The 24646-nt window shown below is 42.8% G+C and overlaps 1 protein-coding gene across 1 annotated transcript; it reads left to right on the plus strand.

Annotated features, from left to right (window-relative positions):
• Positions 1–866: 866 nt before the first annotated feature.
• Positions 867–23594, plus strand: LOC134221975 (early growth response protein 1-like). The gene is made up of 3 exons (XM_062701132.1): positions 867–918; positions 5232–5873; positions 19113–23594. The coding sequence occupies exons 1-3, from the start codon at positions 867–869 to the stop codon at positions 20663–20665; spliced, it is 2247 nt and encodes a 748-aa protein (XP_062557116.1). The 3' UTR covers positions 20666–23594.
• The last annotated feature ends 1052 nt before the right edge of the window (positions 23595–24646 follow it).

A 24646-nucleotide genomic window follows, 5' to 3' on the forward strand; every position in this document is an offset into this window, starting at 1 on the left:
AAATCATTTATTTGTACAGAAATTCAAAACCATCGTACAATCAATGTAGAATGCGGTGCAGCAATATTTGACAAGCAAAAAGCAAAAGTGACGATCTCGAGAAACGCAGGATCCGATCTGCTAGTAACAAACCCATTACATACAGCTGCGGAGCCCTACGTCACCTTCGAGTTTTTAACAGAGGACGAGCTGTTTTAGCCGTCAACTATGTTGCGCATGCCCTACTGTGATGTGCATCGCTAGCTGTGATGCACGTGGACCGTTGGAAGCTTTCGCAGCATCTTGTATTAAGAAAAAAAAAATTTGGATTGCTCCGCTGAAATAACGCGCAGAGAGAAATCCCCGCATCATAGAACAAATCATGCATAGTATGCGTTGGATTATTGGATTCGATTTTACCATTTGTGTCGAAGTCCCACGAGCTCTAGCATACACTATGCTGGGAATAGTGCGCTTTTTGTGGCAAACGGTCGCCTTGGGAGGGCTTGCTTACGAATGCATGCAGCCAGTGCTGTCCTACACTCTGCGTAAAAAAATCTGCTCTTTGATTTTACTCCATCTAAACGACTTTTTAATCTTAACTAAGCAAGTTTAACTAATAGAATGGATATTTTATTTTTTTATTTTTTTATTCCTTTATTTATTTGTTAGGCACTCTGTGTTACTTAACCGCTACTGTGCCGAGATCTACTGTGGTATTCTGATGTACAGAATCCACACAGAATCTATTTTTAGATTTCCATTACCATTATTGTTGTCGGTGCCAGTCCATCTCGTCGTGAGTCCATTGTGTCCGTTTGTCCATGTCGTGTATCCATTGATCGTTGTATTGTTCGGTTGCCATTTATCTGGGTAACGTTGGAGGAATGCCTCCGAGAAGAGTGTCAAAGTGTCAGTCGTCATCCGGCAGCCGTGACGGTAAGGCGCGTACCCCAAACGCCACCGTAGGGGCTGCGGATCCGGCGACTGACGATGGTTTGGTGGAGGGGCTGGGAATCGAACCCATGACCATTCGCTTGTAAGGCGAACGTGTAGCCAACTACGCTACGGGACCCCCCTATATTTTAATTTCTTGAATGTCATGTTAAACTGTCAAAAAATGCACGTCAGAGCGTGCTCTGAAAAATGCTTTTTATAGAAGCATGATAGAGCCCACTGTCAAACCCCACGTCATTAACTCCTTGGGCATAGTATCTTCTACATAAACCCGCAAAATTCATTTTTTTGAATAATTTTGTCTTTTCTTAAATAGTTCCAATTTTAGATTGTTTCTTCCCCTCCGAATGATTGAGGAGAGATCGAATATAAATTTTACTTATGTTTCCCCTCTCTTAAAACTCGGTGGACAAGTTTGATTATTATGCAAGGCAACTCGAAATTTATTTTGGTTATCAAAACATTGCTAAAGAAAACTGTTGAGTGTCGATTCTCAATTGATTCATTTATGTTTTATTTCATACCTCCTCCTTCATCATCCTTCATCAGCCTAAATTCCTTCAAATATCCCAACTAATCAGATGGTTTTAAATTTAAAATTGTCATAAATATAATCATGAACAATGCATAGCATGGTGTGACTTCAATCTAAAAAAACTTCAGTCTAAAAAATCTCAATTGATCGCATCATACTTCAATTTTAAGACAGGCAACAGTGGAAAATGTTTTTTTGCCTTTCTCGTATTTTTTTCTTACACCCAATTCTGTATAAGAACCTACCAAAATCTGTATGAGAACTGAGCATATGCAAAAACGCTAGATTCTCATACAAATATTGTATGAGTCCTGACAATTTTGCAAGCTTTTCTTACAATATTTGTTTGTGAGCTTACATATTTCATGAGAATCTAACAAATTCGCATATGTCCAGTTCTTATACAGAAAATCTAGCAGTCGCTGGGGTATAAACATGTGCTGCGTTGCACCTTTCGGAAAACATGAAATGATTTGATTAATTTTAATTGGAATTTGTGTCTTAACAAAGCGAGATGGGACTGGTTTTTGGATTCTTACATACCTTTTGAGTTATGAAACGTCTAAAATAGGTTAATAAATCCGATCATAATTACAGCCATTGCTACAAATCCATTTCCAATTCAAATCATTTCAGTGTCATTAGAATATTGTGTTCCATTGGTTAACATTCAATCTAAAAAGTGATTTAAAAATGATCATTGCATTTGATAAAAAAAAATGTTAACAAGCAACAACATGAAAGGTGAAAAGATGAGCAGTTTGACCTCGCCCTACTAGAGAATATATGCAAAAAGTGATCGAAAGTCTTCTGTTTTGAAAATTATCCAGTCGAAATTTTCCACCGCGTCGTCGTCGGGTCCACTCTGAAGGCAACCAACTGTTCGGCGCAAACATCACTCGCACAAATTTACACGCAATTCGTCATAAATAACACCGCTCACAAGCGCGTAACAAGTGTTCCCCCGTACAGCTCAGCTGAAAATGAGCGAGTTTCCTTTCAAAATAAACAATCGCGCGGAAAAGAAAAACGACGACGACGCCATCCATCATCGTCGTCGACTTGCTTGCGACGCAATGTGGGGATCATCGCTGGAGAGCTACCGTAGCCACCCGGTGCGGTGGCGGTAAACGGGCGGGAATGTTGGAATATTTATTTTTACAACATGACGACGCTCCCTCGCGCTCTGCCGCGGATCGGATCCCCACAGCTCTTGAACCTCCAAAAGTGCGCATGCACCACTGCCGATGTGTTTTTCTAATCAAAACCTCGCTCGTCCGTGTGTCTATGCGCGTCGAGAGCGCAACAAGTGATCTTCCCAAAACGAAAATTGATCACTTTGGCAGACGTCGTTTGTGGTTGGATCCAATTAGGAAATTGAGTTATATTTTGAACAGATGATTTTATTCCGAATTCGGTTAACCAGAGTTCGTTCCTTCCTCGGAGTTCATTACTGGAGTCTTTATTTCGGATCGCGGCCCTACACCGCCACTCAGTTTCGCCCAGCACCCAGCAAGTGCTAATGAGTGTGCTAATGATCGTTAACAATAGCTCCCGGAGGCGCTAATAAGATGTTTGGCCAGTTCCCATAACGTACACAGTCCAATATGTTTACTCAACTAATTGAGGCTATTGTGCCGAGCGACGAATTTGTGAAGATCTCTCAATTGCTACCGCGCCGCCACTCGCAGTAGTGATTGCAATTAGCTACGCCCATCCATCTGTTGTGATGGTTCTCTATTCGGAGTTGTCACACAAAGCACCGAATCGCACTCCACGTTGACAAAAGTGGACGCGTAGTTTGCTTTCTGTATTCCGAAGAAAGCCCTCCAGGTGACAGTGACATTCCTTTTCACTCAAGATCACTATCTCGGGGGATGCTGAATCAAACTCCAGTTCCAGCGACCGACCGAATGGTTCGGCTTGTACCTGACCTGATGGCTGACGACAACGTGACGACGACGGTGTGAAAAGACACGACACACATCCCAGAACGAAGCCCAACTGTCAATTACGTTCTTAAATCTTATCTTAATCTGATGGCAACATTCTCATATGTAACCTTGCTCGTAGATTAAGGCCCGGGCATTCGTCGCGTTGCCTTTTGTTCCCGGTTTCGTCTCGCGCTTCCCGAAATCCCTCGGAGTCGGAAGACAGCTAACACGATCCAACGGTATCAAGAAGAGCACGTAAACTCCTCACTTCTGATGATTTCATTTAGCGCTCGCGCGGCTAACGCTGGAAATCGGCTGACTAGGTGTCCCCGAACGAGGGGGGTAGCCGCGCTCTCGACTCGTCTAACAAGCTCCTCACTCCGATCCAAACGACATACCGAGAATTATTGTTAAGGGATAACCCGACGCGGTGGACATCGACTCGTACACACTCACATATGAATGCACGCAGAATCAAATCTATAAATTTAATACCTTTATTTTGACACTTTTATTCTTGTGGCAGAGTGGCCTCCACGCCGAACTGAACTGCCGTAGCTCGCTTGTCTTTTTTCACGCGCTCTGATGCTTGTCATTCCGCGCCACCGGCCGCCACCTCTGTCCACCTATGTCGATATTTTATTTTTATTATATAAACATTTTCTTTATCTTCTATAAATTTTATTGTTGATCACTGTCCGCCTGTCGTCCCCTGTTCCCCTCCCCGGTCACAGGGAGACTGAATCTGAATACCGTCTCCCAACAGCAGCGGTGCACGGCTCTGCTCCAGGCGAGCGCTTGACAGTTACATATCTTCCCGCAACGCAACGAAGCATATGGTTTGGAAGGAGGTGTTTGTTTTATCCCGCTTGTGTCCCATCGGCTCGCGGACCAACGACGGGAGATTAGATCGGAATCTGGGCAATCGATCGATAGAGGTCGATCGATTGGGTACGCAAAATAATGACGATGGAAGTTCCGTGTGCCGTATGGCAAGCGCGGTGATGAATAGGAGGATGATCGAGTTCCAATGACAATCATCTCAGTGGGAAAGCTAATCATTATGAACATTTCGAATCACTATACGATGCGATCTGGTGCGGGATCGTAACTCAGTTGTTTAATTATGATGGTGATTGATTTCTTATTAGTTGGTCATCTCGATCTGGAATACTAATTATGACGAATTCTTTCCGGATCATTTTTCTCAATTGAACTCAAGACATTATATATTGCTTTATTATAAATATAAATTATCCGATTATTTCCGAAGTTAATTTACGACAGGCATAATTGCTCGTGCTGTAGTTATGCTCAAAATAGATGGCGATTATATGCAATAATAGTTTATGATGGAGCTAGACGAGAAAGTGTTAACCCCGCGTACTATATAATGGATAACGAGCCGCGACAACGACGCGAATAACACTTCCGAAAATGGAAGCAAAAGAACCGGCAATTACCACCGCTCTCGCTCGTTCTCCCCCTGCATTTAATGGAAATAAATAGCGTTCTATTTAAGGTTACTTCGAACGGTCTCGTACACGTCTAAACAGGGCCACAGCACCCGCCCGGCCCAATGCAATGTTTACAAACCGTTCGGCGGCCGTAACACGCTGACACAGTGACCATATCAGACAGACGCGACGCGCGTCGTTCACTTTCACGGCTCCACACGCCTGAGAATTGCTCTAAATTAATGCCATGTCAAGTGTCAATTGTTTAATAACATTTAATTAATTAATTTCACCGCGCATAGTTCTTGCCGTGCTTCGATCGTTTCTCATGGAGTTTTTTTTTGCTTTTATTTGTTTCTTTTCCGACAGGTGGCGTTGCCCCTGGACCACCAGCAGCTGCCATGATCATGGAAGGGCTTGAAACCTTGGTTGCGCCTCCGCATCACACATTCCTCCTGACCGAATCAGCGGCTGCGGCGCACTTTAACGTGCTCAGCTTCGACACCTGCGGACTGTTCAAGACAGCCGCCACGACGACATCGTTGGGCCTCAACAACAACAACTCGACGACGCCCAACAACAATCACCATCACCTGTACCACCCATATCATCACCAGACCCACACGGCCGCCACTCATCACTCTCAGACGGCCACTCATCATCACAGCCACCACCCGACAACGGCTCAAACGTCCACCGCCTCCTCCAACTCGACATCGACAGCAGCCTCCTGCTCAACCTCCTCATCCTCCATCACAACACACACCACATCCACCTCAACCTCTTCCACCAATCCCAGCAACTCCCACCACCCGCACCTGAGCCTCCTGAGCACCACCTCCACCAGCGGTCATCATTCCTCGGACTCAAATCTGCACCAGTCGGCCGAGGACCAGTCGCAATCCCAAGGGGACGCTCAAACCGGCGATCTCAACACCCCCGTCACAACCTCCGGCGACATCCCGTCCTTCTTCGGACCGTCAACCGTCGTCGAACCACCACCCATCACAGGTAAGTGACTCGGCCCATTTCTCCACCTTCTGCACGCCATTATCTTTACGCGTCCGATTAATGACAAAGTGCCACCCCTATCAATTAACGGAGTCCACCTCCCCGGGAAAGATTAATCAACATTAGCTCGGTTTTGCTACTGGTGGCCTGTCTGCACCCTTGTGTGTGCGTGCGCACCGATGGCAGCAGAACCATTGAGTGCTCACCCGCGATAGAGGCGCTAATCCGACAATCACGCTCGCTGGCCGCCCTGCCGCCTCTTCGCGATGGGTCTTAAACCGCACCGCGCGAGGGCTCTTCTGCACTTCGTGACTGATCCTCCTCGTCGGTCGGGGCGAGTGAGCGAGCGCGCGTGAACGCAAACACGCGGGAGCATTCCGAGATAATGCCAAAAGCTAATAAATAATAAATGCCCTCTTGCTTTGCTACTGCGCTACCGCGCGCACGCCCCGCCGTTGTTCGGCATTTCGCCCGACCCGACCCCCTCACGTCCGCTGCTGATGCTGGGGCGCATAAATCTTAGAATGTCCTAAAAAGCGACTCCGGCGCCAACATTGTAACTGCATGGATGGATAAACACACTGTCTGTCTTCTTGATCTAGCGCTCGAACTAGATCCTTGCGTGCCAATAAATTTGCCAAATTAGTTGCGCTGTGCATTGCGCCCTACGAGCCGCAAGCAACTGGTTTGTTATTAAAATATAAATATGACTTGTTTGAAGACAACAAACAGAATAAGAAAGCCGTGCGGCGGCGATAAATTTCCCACCCTCGTCGGCAGCTCGCCCCTTTAGAGTCGCTCGAGCTGCTGTGCGTCGAGTTGGCAACCGTAAATTGGTTGGAAAAGTGCGAGATTCCAGAGCGCGCTTGGTAGTTTTAGTTAATCGGCACAGAGCAATAAAGTCCGCGTCCGATCCGAGAAGTGTCGACCCCAACAGCCCAAACGGCAGCTCGCTCGGAAGGGCATTCCCTCACTTGGAGTGCGGTTTGATGCCGTCACCAACAGGCCACTTTGAGAAAATGCCAAATTTGCGCGAACGCCGCCGCACCGCACCGAGAGCGTGTGATCAGAAAATTGCAATTGAGTGCCGCCGCCGGGGGACGACAGCCGAGAATGATGCGTTCTTTGAACCGTTGGACCCATCATCGTGCAATGATTCCTACCGCAAGGCGGATGGCTGTCCGTCCGTGATTTTAGATGCAGATGTTCTGCGTGGTTATGCAATCCACAGTTGCTGACTGAAGGGTGACTTGATTTTCGAGGAATTGTTGTCATTTTAACGTTGGGCTTCAGTTTGATATCGTTGTGAGGGGTTATCACCAGGGTTCGTACTTTACGTTTCGATGTGACGAAATCAAGCGTTTTTCGGGTCGGAGGAGAATCTTTTTTCGTAGTTTGTGGTGAAAAACATCTTTCTTCCACCCATCTTTTCTCTAGAGCGAACCTAGAATATAAGCGAAAATCGTGCCTACTTGATGAATTCCTTTTTTCGTTTCATCACTTTTACCTACACCTCACTCACTTTTCGCGAAAATTTTCGGTAAGCAATTACAAAAAAAAATATGACCGCAACGGGATTAGAACCTAGATCATCAACCAAATTGGCGATGGGATGCTGTCGCTATAGCCATACAACCACATTGACTGCATGTAGATATTAGGTTGTTTGTTCCATAAAGGCTACTCTTTTTGCAATTGGTGATAGCATGAAAAGGAATAAAGGAGTGAGAAAACGAGGAAATCAACTTTTCGCGGCACTGGTAGTGAAAGAGAAATGGTTATCTCTCATCAGACCTTTCTTCTTTTCTCGCAAACCGATTTCTCTCACCGAACTCGTGAGAATGAGTAAGAATTGCGATCCCTGGTCATCACAGTTCGGGACACTCTGCTATTTGGGCCTACATGATTTTGTGAACAGCCATTGGCCAGCAAATTCCTTGTAAAACGAGCATTTTCTGATGAAACCACGATATGCATCCGACAAAACAAGCTTTCATCTATCAGATTGGGGAATGAGAAACCATGCACGTTCGAATGGCAAAGTGGTCCGAAGTTATTGATTGGAAGGTTTTCTGTAGTTGTCACTGTAAACATTTTCGAAGGTTATCAGAAAACTTTTCTCATTCAAAATACTCGAGAAGTACACTCACAACTCAATGCCTTAAGCACAAAGCTAACTACAGAGCAAGCTTTTTTTCTGCTTGCGGTCCAGATGCATATTTTAGATGCTTTATTAGCAATTGATTTTTATTCTGTAGAATCCTTTGACAACATTATTTGATTCCTTATTATACTTGGAATGCATTTTGAAATGAAAACATGGAATTCTTGAAGCACCTGTGATTCTCGTTCGTTGATTTTGAATGATTTTTCTTTTGAGAATTTTTCAAAATGTATTTTAAAAATAACTGAATGAATATATTTTTTGAGTATATATTTATTGAGATTCGATTTTTATGGCGATTCGACTTAAATAATGTTTGTATGTATTCGTTGATGGAAACTTGTGGAGTAATTTGTTGCATATGTTAAGTTATGACACGAAAGACACGATTTTACGCGCACTAAATGTGTTTATGCAAAATATGCTAATCAAAGCAGAACTTTCTTTTTTTGCACAACTACCGTTCTAATAGATGGGAGCTCAAAATATCCCACGCAAACTAATTGATTTTTTTCAAATTGGAACAGAATTTTATTTTGGGAGAATATCCGGCTGAATGGGCATGCTAAATGTTTTCGCAAGTGATTTTTGCTATTCGGATCCGATTTTTATTCTTTTAAAATCGTAAAACTTTCAAAAACAAACACCACGATTCGAAGTGCACCAAATGATTTCTGCAGAAGTTTTCTTTATCGCAAACATTTTTGACCCAATCGGGGCTCCAAATGACAACATGATGCAACGCGCACTAACTGATTCCTACTAATTGAAACAGATTTTTTTTAACGAAAAATCCGACCCAATTGACGTACGATGTGCTTCGCACATTAAATGATTTCTGCAATATCGAAAAAAATCTCCTTACTCAGCCGATGTACCAAATGACAGTGCGTGCCGGATCGTTATTTTTATCAATCGAAGCAGATCCGTTTTTAAAAGAAAAAAAAATCCTACCCAAACGGCGTACCAAACGACAGCAAGATTGGACGTGCTCTGCAATATCGGAGCAAGATTCTCTTTTTCATAAAACTCTCAACTCGATCGGCATGCCAAACTACAACGCGATCCGACGTGTACTAATGGGTTTTTGCTATTCGAATTAGAATTTTATTGTTCAAGAATTGCAAAACATTCTATCCATACGGTGTTTTAAATGAAAATATGATTGGACGCGCACTAAAAAAAAGAGGACATGAGCTACTAATAATGATATTCGCATCGGTTCTTTTTGAACTTCTTCCCGAACATATTTGGTACATAACTGTCAAATTGTACGGATTTTGCAATGCCATTGCGCTCCCAGTCTATCCTATCTAGCAAAAGACGTTCGTGACCAGTGATAACAGCGACAATTTTTCTTTGTAGTTTATATCATTTCTTGCACTATCTGATCGTGGGTTTCGGAGCAGAATTTTCTTTCTTGCACATGTCAAAAAGTAATAGGAAGTGCACTAATTGGTTTCTGATATTCGAAGCAGAATTGTCTTTTTCGTAAATTGCAAAACGACTCGATCGGAGTGTCAAATGACAGTATGATCAGACGCCCACAAAAAAATAAATCAAAAGGTTATAAATTACAAAGAATGACTGTCGCTTTGATTCTTAATGTTCTTTTTCTCAAACATGTTGGATACATAATTTTCAAATCGTATGGACTTTGCAATGACATGTTGCTCCCGATGTGCAAAACGACGACAAAAGATGTGACTCATAATGACGACAGTGACTTTCTTTCTCTGTTGTTCATAAGGGGTCACACACTTATGGGGGGGCGGGGGTCTGTCATTTTTTTACGCTCCATATAAACAAAAAACAGTTTGTATGGGTAAAATCCTCCATGGGGGAAGTGGGTCGAAAAACCCAGATGCTTACGTAATAGTGTACGACCCTAACCATCATTCAGATTTCTGCTATCGGGTCATCATAATTCCCGTTTTCACAGAAGTGACAACACGATTCAATGCGCACTAATTGATTTCTGCTATTCGAAGCGTAGTTTTCGTTTTCGAAACACTCCCGACCCAATCCGTGTTGCAAACTACTATACGGGCCGAGGCTGATTTCTGCTACTCGATTTTTTTTTTCGAAATATAAACTAAACTCAATCGACTTGCCAAACGACAACACTCTGACTTTTTGATTTATGTTTAGTTTTGGGGTAGGTCGTTTGGCGAAAATGAAAATACTTGGTTGAATAGCACGTTAGACCGAAAATCATCTAACCGAATTCCATTTGGCAGAACTGGACAACTGGAAACGGTTTGGCCAAAAATGTCATTTGACTGAAAGGGACTTTTGGCGGAAAAATCCATTTGCTTGGCCATTTGGCTTTAGCTTTAGCTTAGCTTTGATTGACTATAAATATCTATGATTGCAATCACGATCGATTTCCGTGAAATTGCAGAAAAAAATGTTTGATCGACTGGGATTGTTAAAACACTGTCAGTGTACAAGTTTCAGTGACCTACATGTTCAATTGATCAATAAAGACTCGCACATCCTAGTCATTAGTAAGGAAGAAGGAATGAATATTAGTTATTGGTTTTTGCTATTTGAAGACCGTGTTAACCTCCACATCTCCACAAAAATTCCGAATAGATTATTAGTTAGTTGGTAGACATCGTTAAATTCGAATTCACTCTGATACGTGATGCGAACGTATCTCTTTTTCTACACAATGACGCGAACTATCTGCCCACCGAGCAGGAACACAATCGCGGTGCCAAATTACGCGAACTACCGGCAAGCAAGCGCACTCTGTGCTCACCCTTGGCCATTTGACTCTAAATTCCGTTTGGCCTAACAGGGCATTGGGCTGAAAAAGTCTTATGGCCAGAAATGCCGTTTGGTCAAAATGGTCGTTGGTTGAACGAGTCATACGGCCGAAAATGTTGTTTGGCCGAACAATAACGAATGTGAAAAGTGTCAACTGATATTTTATAAGCAAGTGAAACATCTGACTTTCCACTCCACATTTCCCACTTCTCACTTTTCATAGTAAGAAATGGAAAGTGAGGAAAGAGGAGTGAGAAGTGAAACGTCTCACTTCACACTTCTCCCTGTGCAAAGTGAGGAATAAGGGTTGAGGAGTAAGGAGTCTCATTTCTAACCTCTCACTTCTCATTCTTCATTTCTCACTTCTCACTGTGATATATAAGAAGTGAAAAATTAAGAATGAGAATTTTGAAATGGGACGTCTCACTTCTCAATCCTCTTACTTCTTACTGTGAAAAGTTAGAAATGAGGAGTTATGTTTCACTTCTGAAAAGAGGAAGAGATAAATGAGAAGTGGGATGTCTGAGGACGAAGTAAGCAATGAGGAGAGAAAAGCCGGATGTCTTACTTCTCACTTCTGACATTTTATTTCTCGCTTTCTACTATTCACTTGCTTCTCCTCAATCCTTATTCTTACTTCTCACGGCAATAAGTTAGAAATAACAAATGAGATGTGAAACGTTTCATTTCTTTTTTCGCATCTCTTACTTGTTACTTCTCACTTCTTATATCACACCTCTCAATATGAGAAATGAGATGTGAAAATTGAAAAGTAATTTAGATTACTTCTCACGTCTCATTAAAATCTTTCTTCCTCACGTCTAATTTCTCACTTCTTACTTCTCATTTTTCAGTTCTCAATTACCATTATTCGCTTGTTTTCACATTTACTATTGATGGCCAAACGACTCGTTCGATCATATGGCCCGTAAAGCAAACAAAATGTACGGTCGAATGACCTGTTCGGCCAAATGACATTTTCAGCGCATGTGCAATTCGGCCAAATCTCATTATCGACCAGGTCGATTCGAAACTGACGATTCTGCAACCCATTCTGAGATTTCGGTATTCAGAGCGATTTCAAAATATCGGCTTGGAGAGCCTCGGAATGGATTTCAGAGCTACGTTTTCGACAGGAATTCTGAATTCGGAATCGATTTTTACAATTTACTAAAGATTACTGGAAAAAATAATAAATCGATGATTTTCTTGACTGGAGTTAGTCAATAGACGAGCTCGGTGGTCTAGTGGCTACCGCTTCTGCCTTATAAGCAGGAGGTCGTGGGTTCAATTCCAGGCTCGTCCCTTTCCTACTTTGTATTTCTATCTTAGTTCTTTCTGTGTTTCACGTTATACCAAAACGATTCCTACTGTTATAACCTTCCACACAATCCCAAAACCTCCCGTGGCACCTATGAGAGGTCGTAGAGTTCTCTGCATCTTTCTTAAGTAGGTGTCCAACAAACCATCCTTCCCCTTCCTCAGCATTCGCAAGGACGTGGCCAGGACAGATCTCGACTATTGGAGAGTACATTGCTTCCATCTAAGAGTTAGTGATTAGTCCCAAATCAATATCTGTGGTAACGGATGAAAGTAATGCTACTCTCATACAATAGTCTTGGCTTGTACCACCTACGAATTTGTGCGAACTGCTAAATGCTAATGCTAATGCTAATTTCCTGGACTGGAGTTAGTCAACAAGGTTTTTCGATCGGTAATCAGATTACTTGATATTCGCTTTTTATATTTTGAGAATAAGATTTCAGAAAAAAAATCCGTGATTCTAAAATTATTTACAGTGTTTTGAGAACATTTGATCAAAAATTAAAAATCACGGGGTATTACAAAAATTGAGAAAAACATCAATGTTACGATTTTCAACAAATGTCTGACACAACTTGATCACAGGAAGAACCCTGAGCAATCCAATGGTATGCACAAGAGTGGCATTGAAGCTCTTGCAATTCGAGTTAGTAAAAAAAATAAAAAAATTAAGTAAAAAATGGGAGCTCAAAAAACAATTAACTCAAATATTACCGGAATTTGAATGAATTGTTACTTTTGGTTAGGTTTGATTGTCTCATCAGTTTTTTGTCATTAAAACAACGATAATTAAATTTGCATTCAACGTTTCACTTCGTTTGGAAACCTCTTTAGGGAATCAATTTGTTATGTTACATAGGATAAAAGAGCGCAACCAATTGAATCCATGAAGAAGCTGCCATACGAAGCGGGGGAAGACATTTGGCCGAATAGGATATTTGGCCGAACAGATCATTTGGCTGAATGAGAAACGTCTCACTAACCACTTCGCACTATTCCCTTTTCACGTGAGACCATTCGGTCAAAAGTCCTATTCGGCGAAATGTCCTATTCGGCCAAATGTCCTATTCGGCCGAATGCCCTATTCGACCAAGTGACCTATTTGGCCAAATGTCCTATTCGGCCAAATGGTATATTCTGCCAAACAACTTTCGGCCTAGTGGCCTTGGGCCAAATGCCATTCGACTGAACGGTATTCGGCAAAACGGTTTTTCCTCCCGAAACGAACCACTTGAGCTTCTGTAGGAATAAAGGATTTTTTATTTAATTCCACTATTGATTGGAGGCGGGGCCCTCCTTAGCCGTGCGGTAAGACGCGCGGCTACAAAGCAAAACCATGCTGAGGATGGCTGGGTTCGATTCCCGGTGCCGGTCTAGACAATTTTCGGATTGGAAATTGTCTGGACTTCCCTGGGCATAAAGTGTCATCATGCTAGCCTCATGATATACGAATGCAAAAATGGTAACTTGGCTTAGAAACCTCGCAGTTAATAACTGTGGAAGTGCTTAATGAACACTAAGCTGCGAGGCGGCTCTGTCCCAGTGTGGGGATGTAATGCCAATAAGAAGAAGAAGATTGATTGGAGGATTTCTGGACATTCAAAGATACTTTTGGATTTCCGACGGAATTCTTGAATACCAAAGGTATGAGATTCCTGAGATTCATAAATTTCAAATTCTAGATTAAAAAAATCTAAATTGTAGATTCGTGGTTTGGCAATCACTTTCAAAGGAAGATCCATTAATTAATCATTTGTATGAAACGTTCCAGCCTTTTCAACATGTCCTGCCACCTTCAGATTTAAGAGTCTTCATATCAATGATGTTTTTGATATTTGCTTGAGTTTGTTTTGGGAAAAAATCTATATTTCCTTAAATTTTGTTGTTTGTTGTTGTTTTTTCTTTTTTTTAAACGATTCATTATGATTCCGAAGGTAGTCAAATTGCTTGAGATCGAAATCATTGTTGCACTTTTTGTAAGGATTGATTGTGATCTTGGACGAATCAATTTCCCAAGTTTTTTTTATTATCTGGAGGATTAGAGAAAAATTTAGATTTCTTTTAATTAAACAAAAACCAACGGGATTCGGTCAATTCATAAAATTCATAATAATCATGATTTCATTTATTCATGCAATAAAAATACAAGAAGTAGAACTTCGTCGAATGAACAATCGAATGTTGTTCTTTTACTAATTCAACTTATGGGTTTCTATACATATAAGTACTCATTTATGCTATTATGATCTCTAGAAAAGAAAAAACACGCCATCATTGTTTCTATCATACTGTTAACGAAATTCAACAAAGCAAATTCACAGATAAATCATTTCGAGTGTAAACATAAAAGCCGAAAACACTCACATAGAGAGTTGAATGAAGAGCTCGGACAGCGTCATATGATTTATCACAACAAACAGCACATAATTGTTGAAATGGCCCCAGATTTGAGTCTTATCGCTATTACATTGCTGTCCCTCTACACGGTAAGCGTCATGTGTTGAATGTTTTTCATCCTTGACTGTTCCGTATACTGAAAAGCCGATCGTTTCTCACTGTAATGAGATTTTATGGCGTTGAAACAGTAAAACAAAGTTGCTAGTTTCAGTAGCGATCGGGAAACATAGATGCAATTCCGTTCCTTGAAACGGAGTCATTAGAATCATTGTTCCGCGATGCAAGCAATGGTGTAATCCAGGTGTGGTCGACTATTCGCTTCACACTCCCCGTCGGGAGGTTATCTACCTGTCTGGTTGGCAGTCCTGGTTTGACACTGTGTCACGTCCTGACTCATCAGCCATCTATCAGTAGCACTGCAACGTACCGGCGCACTGTCGAGCCAAGGCTCATCGCGATTGAGATACTTGCAGTGTGCTCCCCGCCTCTCGCGGTTGCGGTCATCAGAAATGATTGAATACGTTCCTAAAGTGACAGCATATTAAAAACGGGCATAAATTAGAATCCCAATCATCGGTGCTACAGTGGGGTGTAAAATTCGAGAACTGTCTATGCGATTGCGAATTCTGTTCGGATGTTCAATGTATCGCTCCCTAGTGTAGGGTCCATGACAATCCATCCCGGCTCGCCGGTGTTGTCAGCGCTGGTATCACCGTTCCGGGAGTGTATGATGACGATGATGATGCGAATGCACTTTTCATTATTCGACTTCGACTACTCACAACAGAACGGAAGAGGTGCGTTCCGAGTCGTGATGATCTTCCTCCTCCTTCAAGTTCATAGAGATCTGTCGAGAGAGGTCCAGACACAATAAGTGATTCTTCCTCTGCCCTCTCGGATTCCCGCCTTTGCTGCAAACAATCAGACGAAAGCCCACCGTAAAACCTGTTTGCCGTCGTATCACCCAAGACACCGAGGCCAAGACTGTACGCTCCACACCCTACTAAGCCATCAACAGTGCTCGCTCGCTCGCGCGCGCCCTGCTCGGAACGATCCAAACCCCACCGCGCGCGCGGAAACAAGAACAAGAAAAAGGGAACAAAATATTAAAAATACACCACCCCGAGTGGAAAGAAGAACCTCTTAAGAGCCATACAGAAGAACGTCCCGGCGATAAAGAGTGTAAGAAGTGACTCGCACTCGGCTGTCGCACCTTTGCGCAGGGTTGCCAGCTGACTTAGAATTTCTTAAAAAATGCGACCTTTCAAGGAACATTTATGACGATAATGCTGAACATTTTCGTTATATTCATTCTAACATTGTAACATCAAACTGTTCAAGATAATTTAAAAAGAAAGATTTTGAAATTTTTTCTCCAAAATGTTTGTATGCCAAACTGCGATGCCATTTTTTTTATTTTTCGTACACTTACTACAATTATATCAATAGTTCTTCGGAGCCTCAGTTTTGAAAAATTCTCTTTTTTAAGACTTATTACTGATAGAATGGGCCTGATAGATAGTTAGAAATCAAGTTTAATTCTAAAATAGATAGGAACTACAAAAGAGTCAAGAGAGATATAGTTTTCAAAAATCTTAAAATTCACGATTGAATAATTTATTTTGAAACATTTACCAGCTTTTTTCTCGTATACTTTGAAATATTTTTTTCAAAAGCTAATGGCAACCCTCAGCAGCCAGGCATCATCATCGCCGAAGACAACGACGGAAGAGAATGATCCCTGGCATGCCCGGTCCAAATATACACACACTTAGCCATACTCGGTCCGAATCTTACCTCGTTCATCAGCATAATTTATGAATTAATTCTCAAGACACACTCCAGTTACGAGCGGGGCGGCAGCAGGCAGCAGCAGCGCGAGAGGTCCCGCTTTGGCACATAATTCTCTGTCACACGCACTCGCTGTGGCCCTCCCTCAGCTCTACCTCCCGCTTCGTGATCTAGACCGAGAACTATTAATAGACTTTCGTTTCATAACCATAACTCATCTCGGAATCCCCACACCTTCCCAGCAGAAATCCATTTCTCAAACCCGCTTCGCTCGACAAAACAACGAAGAAATGTCACAATCCGCACGCAGCTTAGACATTCCACACAAGCCCTCGTCCGCGATAATTGGAACGGGACGACCTCGCACTCACCGGTCATCAGAACGGCTTAGCCGCCGCCACCGCCGCCGTTGAATCCGAAAAACACCAGCAGAGACCCGTGATTATCGCTTCAAAACAAACGCCTTTGAATGCGGTAATGGTGCGAGATCCACCACCAGCAAGCAAGCCCCCAACTCGAACGCTCAGTGATGGACAGATTTTTAAATTAGTCTCTACCCGACATAATTATGACACTAATTCCCGACACCCCCTCTTCTCTGTGGCGGCGGGCGGGCGATGCGGCTATCGGCCGCCCGTACGCTGACGGACAACCATCAGCTCGTCAGATGCCCAACTTGCCCCCCCAAATTTTTCGCCCGTCTTTCTCTCTCGATCGAGCGGCAATAGGTGACGCGGGCACCGCTGCTGCTGCTGATGGGCATTTCCGGCCGATCGATGATCCCGGGCGTCGACCATCATCAAAGACCCTCTAGGCGAATCCAATAATCGCGCGCGCTCGGAGGTTTCGATTTAAATCGACATCATCATCAAAACATTGCCCGGCCCGGCTCGGGAGGTTTGCGTGCGTCGTCGTCTTTGGCTGGGATCCGCACAGCTATAGCGTTGTTGGGGGAAGGGAGGTTAGGAAGAAATATCGAAAACATAAATTACACTATCAGCATAAATTAAAAGCCTCGGCGCGAGAATGGGTCGTCGTCGTCGCCGGGCCGATCGACTCTCAATGAATACCTACGATCGAGTGGTGACTCGGTTAGGAACGATCGGATGCGATCGTAGCGAGGTTGGCCGTTTGCAATAAATATGATCTTCTGCTATAGAGAAGCTTTTCGATGTGTAGGTAACCTACATAAGTCAAGTTCTACCTGATGGTTTTGAATTGAACAATTGGAATCATTTTGAGTCCCTCGATTGAATTTAAAGATTTAAATTTGAAAAATATGTTTAAAAAATATTCTAAATATTAAACATTATTTCTGAAATAATTTTTTTGAATTATATTTGACGGACAATTTTAAAATAAAGTGCTTTAAAAAAACAATGAATGTACTTGAACGCACATTCTCGTTTGGTGTTCAATACTGATGATTAATTTTGGGGCTGGCTCAACCTCAATCCATTTCACGAATTTATGTGCAGTGTAGGACAGCTCCCATTCATCTTTTCCTTACCTACTTAACAAGAACGACCTTCTGCGCATCTCATCAACCTACAAAATCGCCCTATTATGAGAACCAAAACACGGTCACCATTCCACTGAGCCCCGCAGGCAGTTCGGATCATAAAACTCCCAACCTTTCGCTTCCCGAATGACGAGAACCACCAGCTCAGTCCCCCTGTCGCTGTCTCGGGTGGAACCTAATTAGAACCCTGCGCTTTTTTTAATTACCGCTTTGACTGATTTATTCTCAATGCTGCACCCGCGATCAGACTCAGCCCGGTAGCTGCAATTTTCTGCCTCCTCCCCCAGAAGTCCCCACAATAATAATAATAATAATCATCATCATCATTGCCGTCGATCGTTGTCGATGGGAAGTTTCTGCTACAACACTCATCCCGGGTTTTAGTGGACAAATTAAACATGTGCAGCAGCCCCTTCTAGATCACGTATCGCTTGACTCCCAGCTGTTTGACGACGTTGCTACTGCCGGACCTGCTGGCTGTCCTCTACAGCAGAAACGATACACAGTGTCCAATGATGATGATAAAAACAGAGGCAAAACTGGCTGCTTGAAGAGCATCGTTCATAACTTGCTTCCAATTCGGTCCGTTCCGTCTTAGTCTCTTATCTTGAAGTGTGAATAAGCACTTTTGGCTCGTTTGAGCTCGCCTAAGTTCTCTAAATTGATACGAAGGAAGTGACTGTTTAGCGAGTTGACGGCCACACTCTTGCTCGCCACGGTTCTACAACATACTTTCGCCACCGAAAAGTACAAAGTACACAATCAATTAACTCTTAACATGCCACTAATTGAAGAGTTGCAGCGTCATTTACGCGCCTCTCGGCAGATTTGCTCTGTTGCGCTCGAGAAAACCACGACGACCGCGTTGAAGTGATTTTATGACCCTGTTATGCTAACAAGAGCACGACGTCACAGCCGATTCAGCGGTTCGTCGATGGAAAACTCAAAGCGCAGAAAAAAAATCGAACCAAATCAATAAAAACCAACCAAAGACAAGGCGTAAAAATCATGCACCGAGCGAGATTCAAATTTATTTTAATTTTATGCACCAAAACGGAAACAGAAATTCGAACGCTGTCAAATTAAAAATGACCCCCTCGCCCATTTCGTCTCCGCATCTCTGTGGAGAGCTTCAGCATCACTGCGATTGTTATTTATAGGTGGCACTTTGTCTTAATTATAAATTTAAATGCGTTTGGAGGTTAGAACTCTGATGTATGCAACTCGTACGCGATACAAACTTTCCTTTTCGTTTCTCCCCGCACAGGATCGATCGAGTCGGACGATCTCTCGCTGGAACCGCAAGCCGTGTCCAGCCCGTGTGCAAGCCTTTGCAGCCCGACGAAGCAGGAGCGCAGCACACCGCAGTCCGTGGTCATCGAGGAAGAGGCTAGCAACACCAGCAGCAACGCGATGTATCCCTCGTCATCGTCGCATCATCATACGGCGACCCAATCGTCGCACCACAGCAACAGTGCCAGCCAGGAGATGCATCACGATCACTCCACTGAGCACGAGGACAGCAAGATCTCCTACAGGGGAATCTTCACCACCACAGCTGGTCCCGGCATGGGACTCCAAACGGCAACAGGATCCCAACTGTCGATCATGTCCGGACAAATGTCTCCAACGTCCGGTCTGAGCGGATGGGGTCTCCCCAGTCCAGACAAGAGCCTATTTCAGCCACCCATGTTCGGACTGCTCGGCCCGGGCCCACAAAGCTCAGCCCAAGCTCACTTTGCCGTAACGCAACAGTCCGCTGCTCAAACCCCGTCCCCAGCGGGACATCATCAGCACCCCTCACACCACTACAGCACAGACGAACGAAGTCACCAATCCGTTGAACTTCTGGGTCTAAACATGGACTGTCCCAGTATCATTCTTAAGCAACCGCCCAGCTATGCCAGTTGCGTTTCATCGCTAGACATGCAGCAACAGCAAGCCCAAGAAATGCATCAGTACTCCCGCAGCCAAGCGCTTGGCATGGGTCAAACTCCCAAATATCAATGGCTTGACTCACCCGTAGAATACGGAAGTCCCCAACACAACGTTGTCATCCCTGGCCCCTCATCTTCCTCCTCCACCGGCATTATTCCCAAGCAGGAACCCTTCAGCTCGTCACAATGCCCGGACGTTAGTCAACTCAGTCAGCTTACGCCCCAACAGCAAGCGCAGTACGCAGTTCAACTAGCCGAGTACAACCCTTCCACCAGCAAAGGTCACGAAATTCTGAACCAAGTTTACCAGCAGTGTCCCATGCCATTGAAGCTAGTCCCAGTGAAGCCCCGGAAGTACCCCAACCGCCCCAGCAAAACCCCCGTTCATGAACGGCCCTACGCTTGTCCAGTGGAAAATTGTGACCGACGCTTCTCACGATCGGATGAACTCACCAGACATATCAGGATCCACACCGGCCAGAAGCCGTTCCAGTGTCGCATCTGCATGCGATCCTTTAGCCGATCGGATCACCTAACGACCCACATCCGGACACACACCGGCGAGAAACCCTTCTCCTGCGACATCTGTGGCCGAAAGTTCGCCCGATCAGACGAGAAGAAGCGTCATGCCAAGGTCCACCTGAAGCAGCGGATAAAGAAGGAGAAAAACAGCCACGGCAGCAGCAGTAGTGCAAACAATAATACCAGTAGCAGTAGTCATCATCAACATCAGCAGCAGCAACAGCAGCATCACCACCTGTCGGTTGCCCAGCAGCAACACCACCATCACCATCACGCGGCCAGTCTTCATCCACACCACCTCCTGCACGAAGACATCAACGGTATTCCGATCGTGTCCTCATCCAGTGCGACCAGCTTGTAGACCGAACTTTCGTCGATAGACGTTATGCGTTTGAATGATCCCCAGATAAAGCTTGTTCACGACGATCCGTTCATGGGTTACATTGAAACAACTCCGACGCAGACTGACGCCGGCACAGCGGTTTCCATCCGCCGTCGTGCTCCGCTGGACTCGATTGCCGACGGCGATGACACTCCTTCCGCGGTGGATGACGATGTCGACGAAGACGTCGACGTTGGTGACGAAAGCAGTCGAACTACAGCTGACCCAGCAGCAGCCACATCCGGTGTCGCCGCCGCCGTCGCCACCACAGCCGCCGATGCCAACGATCAATCAATAGTGATTGTTCTCTTGGTCGAGTAAGTAAGGAAGGGCGTATGCAGTAAGTTTTAGCCACTTTCAAAAACACTCCCGCCTCCCTCCAAAAGGTGCCAAAATGTCCCCGCCCACGATTATTGCTGTTAGCATAACCAAACCTGAACACGCAACCACAGATCGTAGAGGAAAACAAATAGTAATTGCCATTCAACGGCAATTCAATCATTCAATGCGCAAAATGTCACTCGACGAGAAAAGTGCACACAACAGTGAACAAAATCAAGGCAAACATACACAATTTGCAGGAACAAAACTTCAGCGGGCAAACACACCAACTTGTTGCTTGAAAATTCTCGTCCAAATGCGATGCTTTCATTTTGGCCAAACTTTAATCATTTTTAGAACTCCAAAATAGTTTCGAAGTTCCTCATTTATCTTTCAACAATTTAAACAAAAACTGATCGAAAATTACAGCCGACATGGAGAAATCTAAGCAAAGTACCAAATCATTAGTGCTTTTAAAATTTCGCTAATAGTAATTGGTAATTGGATAATCGCTGATTGGAGCATGTTCCAATTAAAAGTAAATGTTACATTTGAGTTCGCTAATGCTATCAGATGCGTTTAAATGCATTTTAGTATCTCGTTGGCAATCATTTGACGCTGCACTTGTATTTCAATTGGCGGATGGTATTTGCTAACTGGAACTTGAATTTGAACGATTAGCGATTGAACATTGTACATTTGAATTCACGACTAAGATTTTTCCTTCTCTTTAAAAAAAATAGAAAATAAACAGCAAAACAAAATAATGGGATCAGATTAATGCAAATTCTTAAAGACGAGTGTGTTTGCTGAAACTGAACAAAATATCTAATTCCGAGTTCATACCAATTGGGTTTCAGTACAACCAGTGTTTGACAGTCTGACTCGAAACGAATTAATGTTTCTTCATGCCGAAACGATGCTAAGTGGTAAACAAAATCTACATCAAATTATTCAGTACAACTTTTAATATTTTCCAATCTCTTCACTATGCACGAATCAGCCTTTCATGCACATGAAAATTATCAATGTTGAATGTTTTCCTAAATTTATTGTAATCGATATCGATTTGATCTACGCAGTTCAATTTTCGAACCTCAAATCGACCGTCATCAAAACCCGACTAACCACCATATTGTATGTATTGCCCCTTGATTTCACTTCACTCACGCCACCCACACGCACACACCCACAAACATCCGTCGATGTCTTCTTCGTTCGGACACAATCGACCCCGCACGTCTCTCGAGAGTCAAAAACGATTTTCATAAACACAAAAAAAATTGTTCTATACTACAATTTTATCTCTGAACACTGTGATCTCAATTTATATGTAAAAGAGAACGAAATCTAGACTTTTAATAAGAGGAATTATTAGTACTGTAAAATGAGAGGAAACGCAAGAATTTAAATGATTGTAAAGAAAGCGCACGCAAACGTTGTATTTATAATCGAGCAAGGTAGTGCCGAACTGGCGATTTGACAAGAAGAAAAACTGTCCGTACTAATTGCGATGAAGTGTTATAAAATTATAAAAAAAAATTCAACTTAAATTAAGTGGAAGTTATTTTGTGATTTCTCTTGAATGCACAAGTGTCAAACGAGCACAAACTGCTATGCATCACTCCGATGTGAAGAGAAAGAGAAACTAGGAACTTCTTATAAAGAAAACAAATTGTACTAAATCTGTACTAAACGGGACATTATTAAAAATGATAACGACGTAGTTAGTGGATTTTTCTAAAATAATTAAAACTATTTAAAATATGTTACTGACACCCATAACATTGAACATAAATAAACAAACACAAAACGCAAAAATATACAATGCAAAGGTGACAATCGACGAAAAAAAGCACACAATGGTTGTCCTTTTGGCCTCGATTCGTTTCGCCAGTTTCCTAGAAGCTTCTTATGTTTCATAAGTCCTTTTATTTCATCGTGTACAAATCCGAGCTAAAGCCAACCGCACACATGAATGCGCTGCCATATTAAGATACTTTGTTTTGCAATTTCTGTTATCATCCGAACTTTGTAAATTTCCAAAACAAGCTGAGGATAGAGCTTCCCCGGGTTCTGCCAGTGCCATGAGCAAATTCTCCTGCATAGATTACAATCTATTATTATTCTTGTTTTGCTATATTTTCCATGTTTTATATTTTATTTTATTTAGCTTGTCATTTCTTACAAGAATGAGATTCCACCGATTCGTTAGGACGCGAGCCCTCCTTCCGAAGGAGGTGGTAAACATTAAGTTTCAGTGCTAGTCCGAGTGCTTTTAGGTTATAAGACGTAAGGAAACTCATCCATCTGACCGAATTACTTCGATAGCCACAATTTAGTAAAAAATAACAGTACACAAAAATAGCCTATCGATACGAAACAGAGAAAGTCACTTGAAGCGAAAATTTAATAAAAATGTGTTTTAAGAATCGAACTTTTTGCAACTAATTTCGAAAAAAAAAACTAATAACACAGTAAGGAACGAAAAGGCTTTAATTAATTAACAATAGTTGTTAAGCAAATGTTGAAAGTTTCGATGAAAATGAAGAAAAGGTTATTAAAATTTTACGGTTTTACCAAATAACACACATTTTTGTTATTTTTTTTATTGAATATCTTTTTGTTCCGATTTATTTATCTTCACCCGCCCTAAAGCTCTCCTAGAGTTTTCTTCGATGCTGTATTTATTCTTTTAACTCTTAATTGTAGAGCATAATTTCATACCTTTAAGGAACGATTTTCAATAAACAGAGAATAAAGCATACATTCCACAAACATTCTTCAGTTGTTTTCTTTCATCTTCCTTCAGTTTTGTTGTGTCTGTCTTCTATTGTTGTAGTTTTGTTTTATTCAATGCACATTTTCTCTTCTTTTGCAATGTTAAAAACTCAAGAGAAGCTTAATCTGCATGACGGTTTTGTAAGACAAATTAGTGGCAAAAGTGGTGGGAATCGAATCCCACGTTAAATATCAAAACTAGATCTTCCTGGGACATCTGCACATCAAACCTATCTCATTAGGCGAGCCAGTGTTTCCGAATCGGCTCATCCGCGAATCCAAGGTGCAAAGCTATGCTACAAAGTAGAAACCAAACGGTGCATTCAAAAATAAAAGAAGTAAACCAGGACCTGACATTTTCTTTCTAGTAGTGCAAGTAGTGGGGAACGCATGGTTTTAAAGCATGCACTGTGAGGGGCGAAGAGCCAAGTGCGTGAAATATGGTTTTATCCATTTTGCGACGCGGTCGCTGCCACTTTACTAGACTAGGACACATTTTGGTCGAGTTAATTGCGTACGAATGTGAGAACGGAGAAGTATTGTAGTTGAAAAGGTAAATTTACAGGTTCATATGGCCTTAAACGTCTAACATTTATCAGCGACACTAGGTGAGACCCATCTGCCAAAACAACATTCACAAAAGTGTTACAAGTGGCCCTCAGCTCTGCATTGGTGGCAAGAGCTACCTACAACAGAAGTATTGCTCTTAAATCGGCCTATAGTGAAATCATAGAATCACAGACAAAAACTCGCTACCGTTATTAAAGAACAAAGTATACAAAACCATGTCTTAGAATACAAATCGAAATTATTTGTAGCATTTCAGTGATGAAAACATATACAAACGATAAAGTGAGT

The sequence above is a fragment of the Armigeres subalbatus genome, chromosome 3, assembly GCF_024139115.2.
Source record: "Armigeres subalbatus isolate Guangzhou_Male chromosome 3, GZ_Asu_2, whole genome shotgun sequence".
NCBI lineage: Eukaryota > Metazoa > Arthropoda > Insecta > Diptera > Culicidae > Armigeres > Armigeres subalbatus.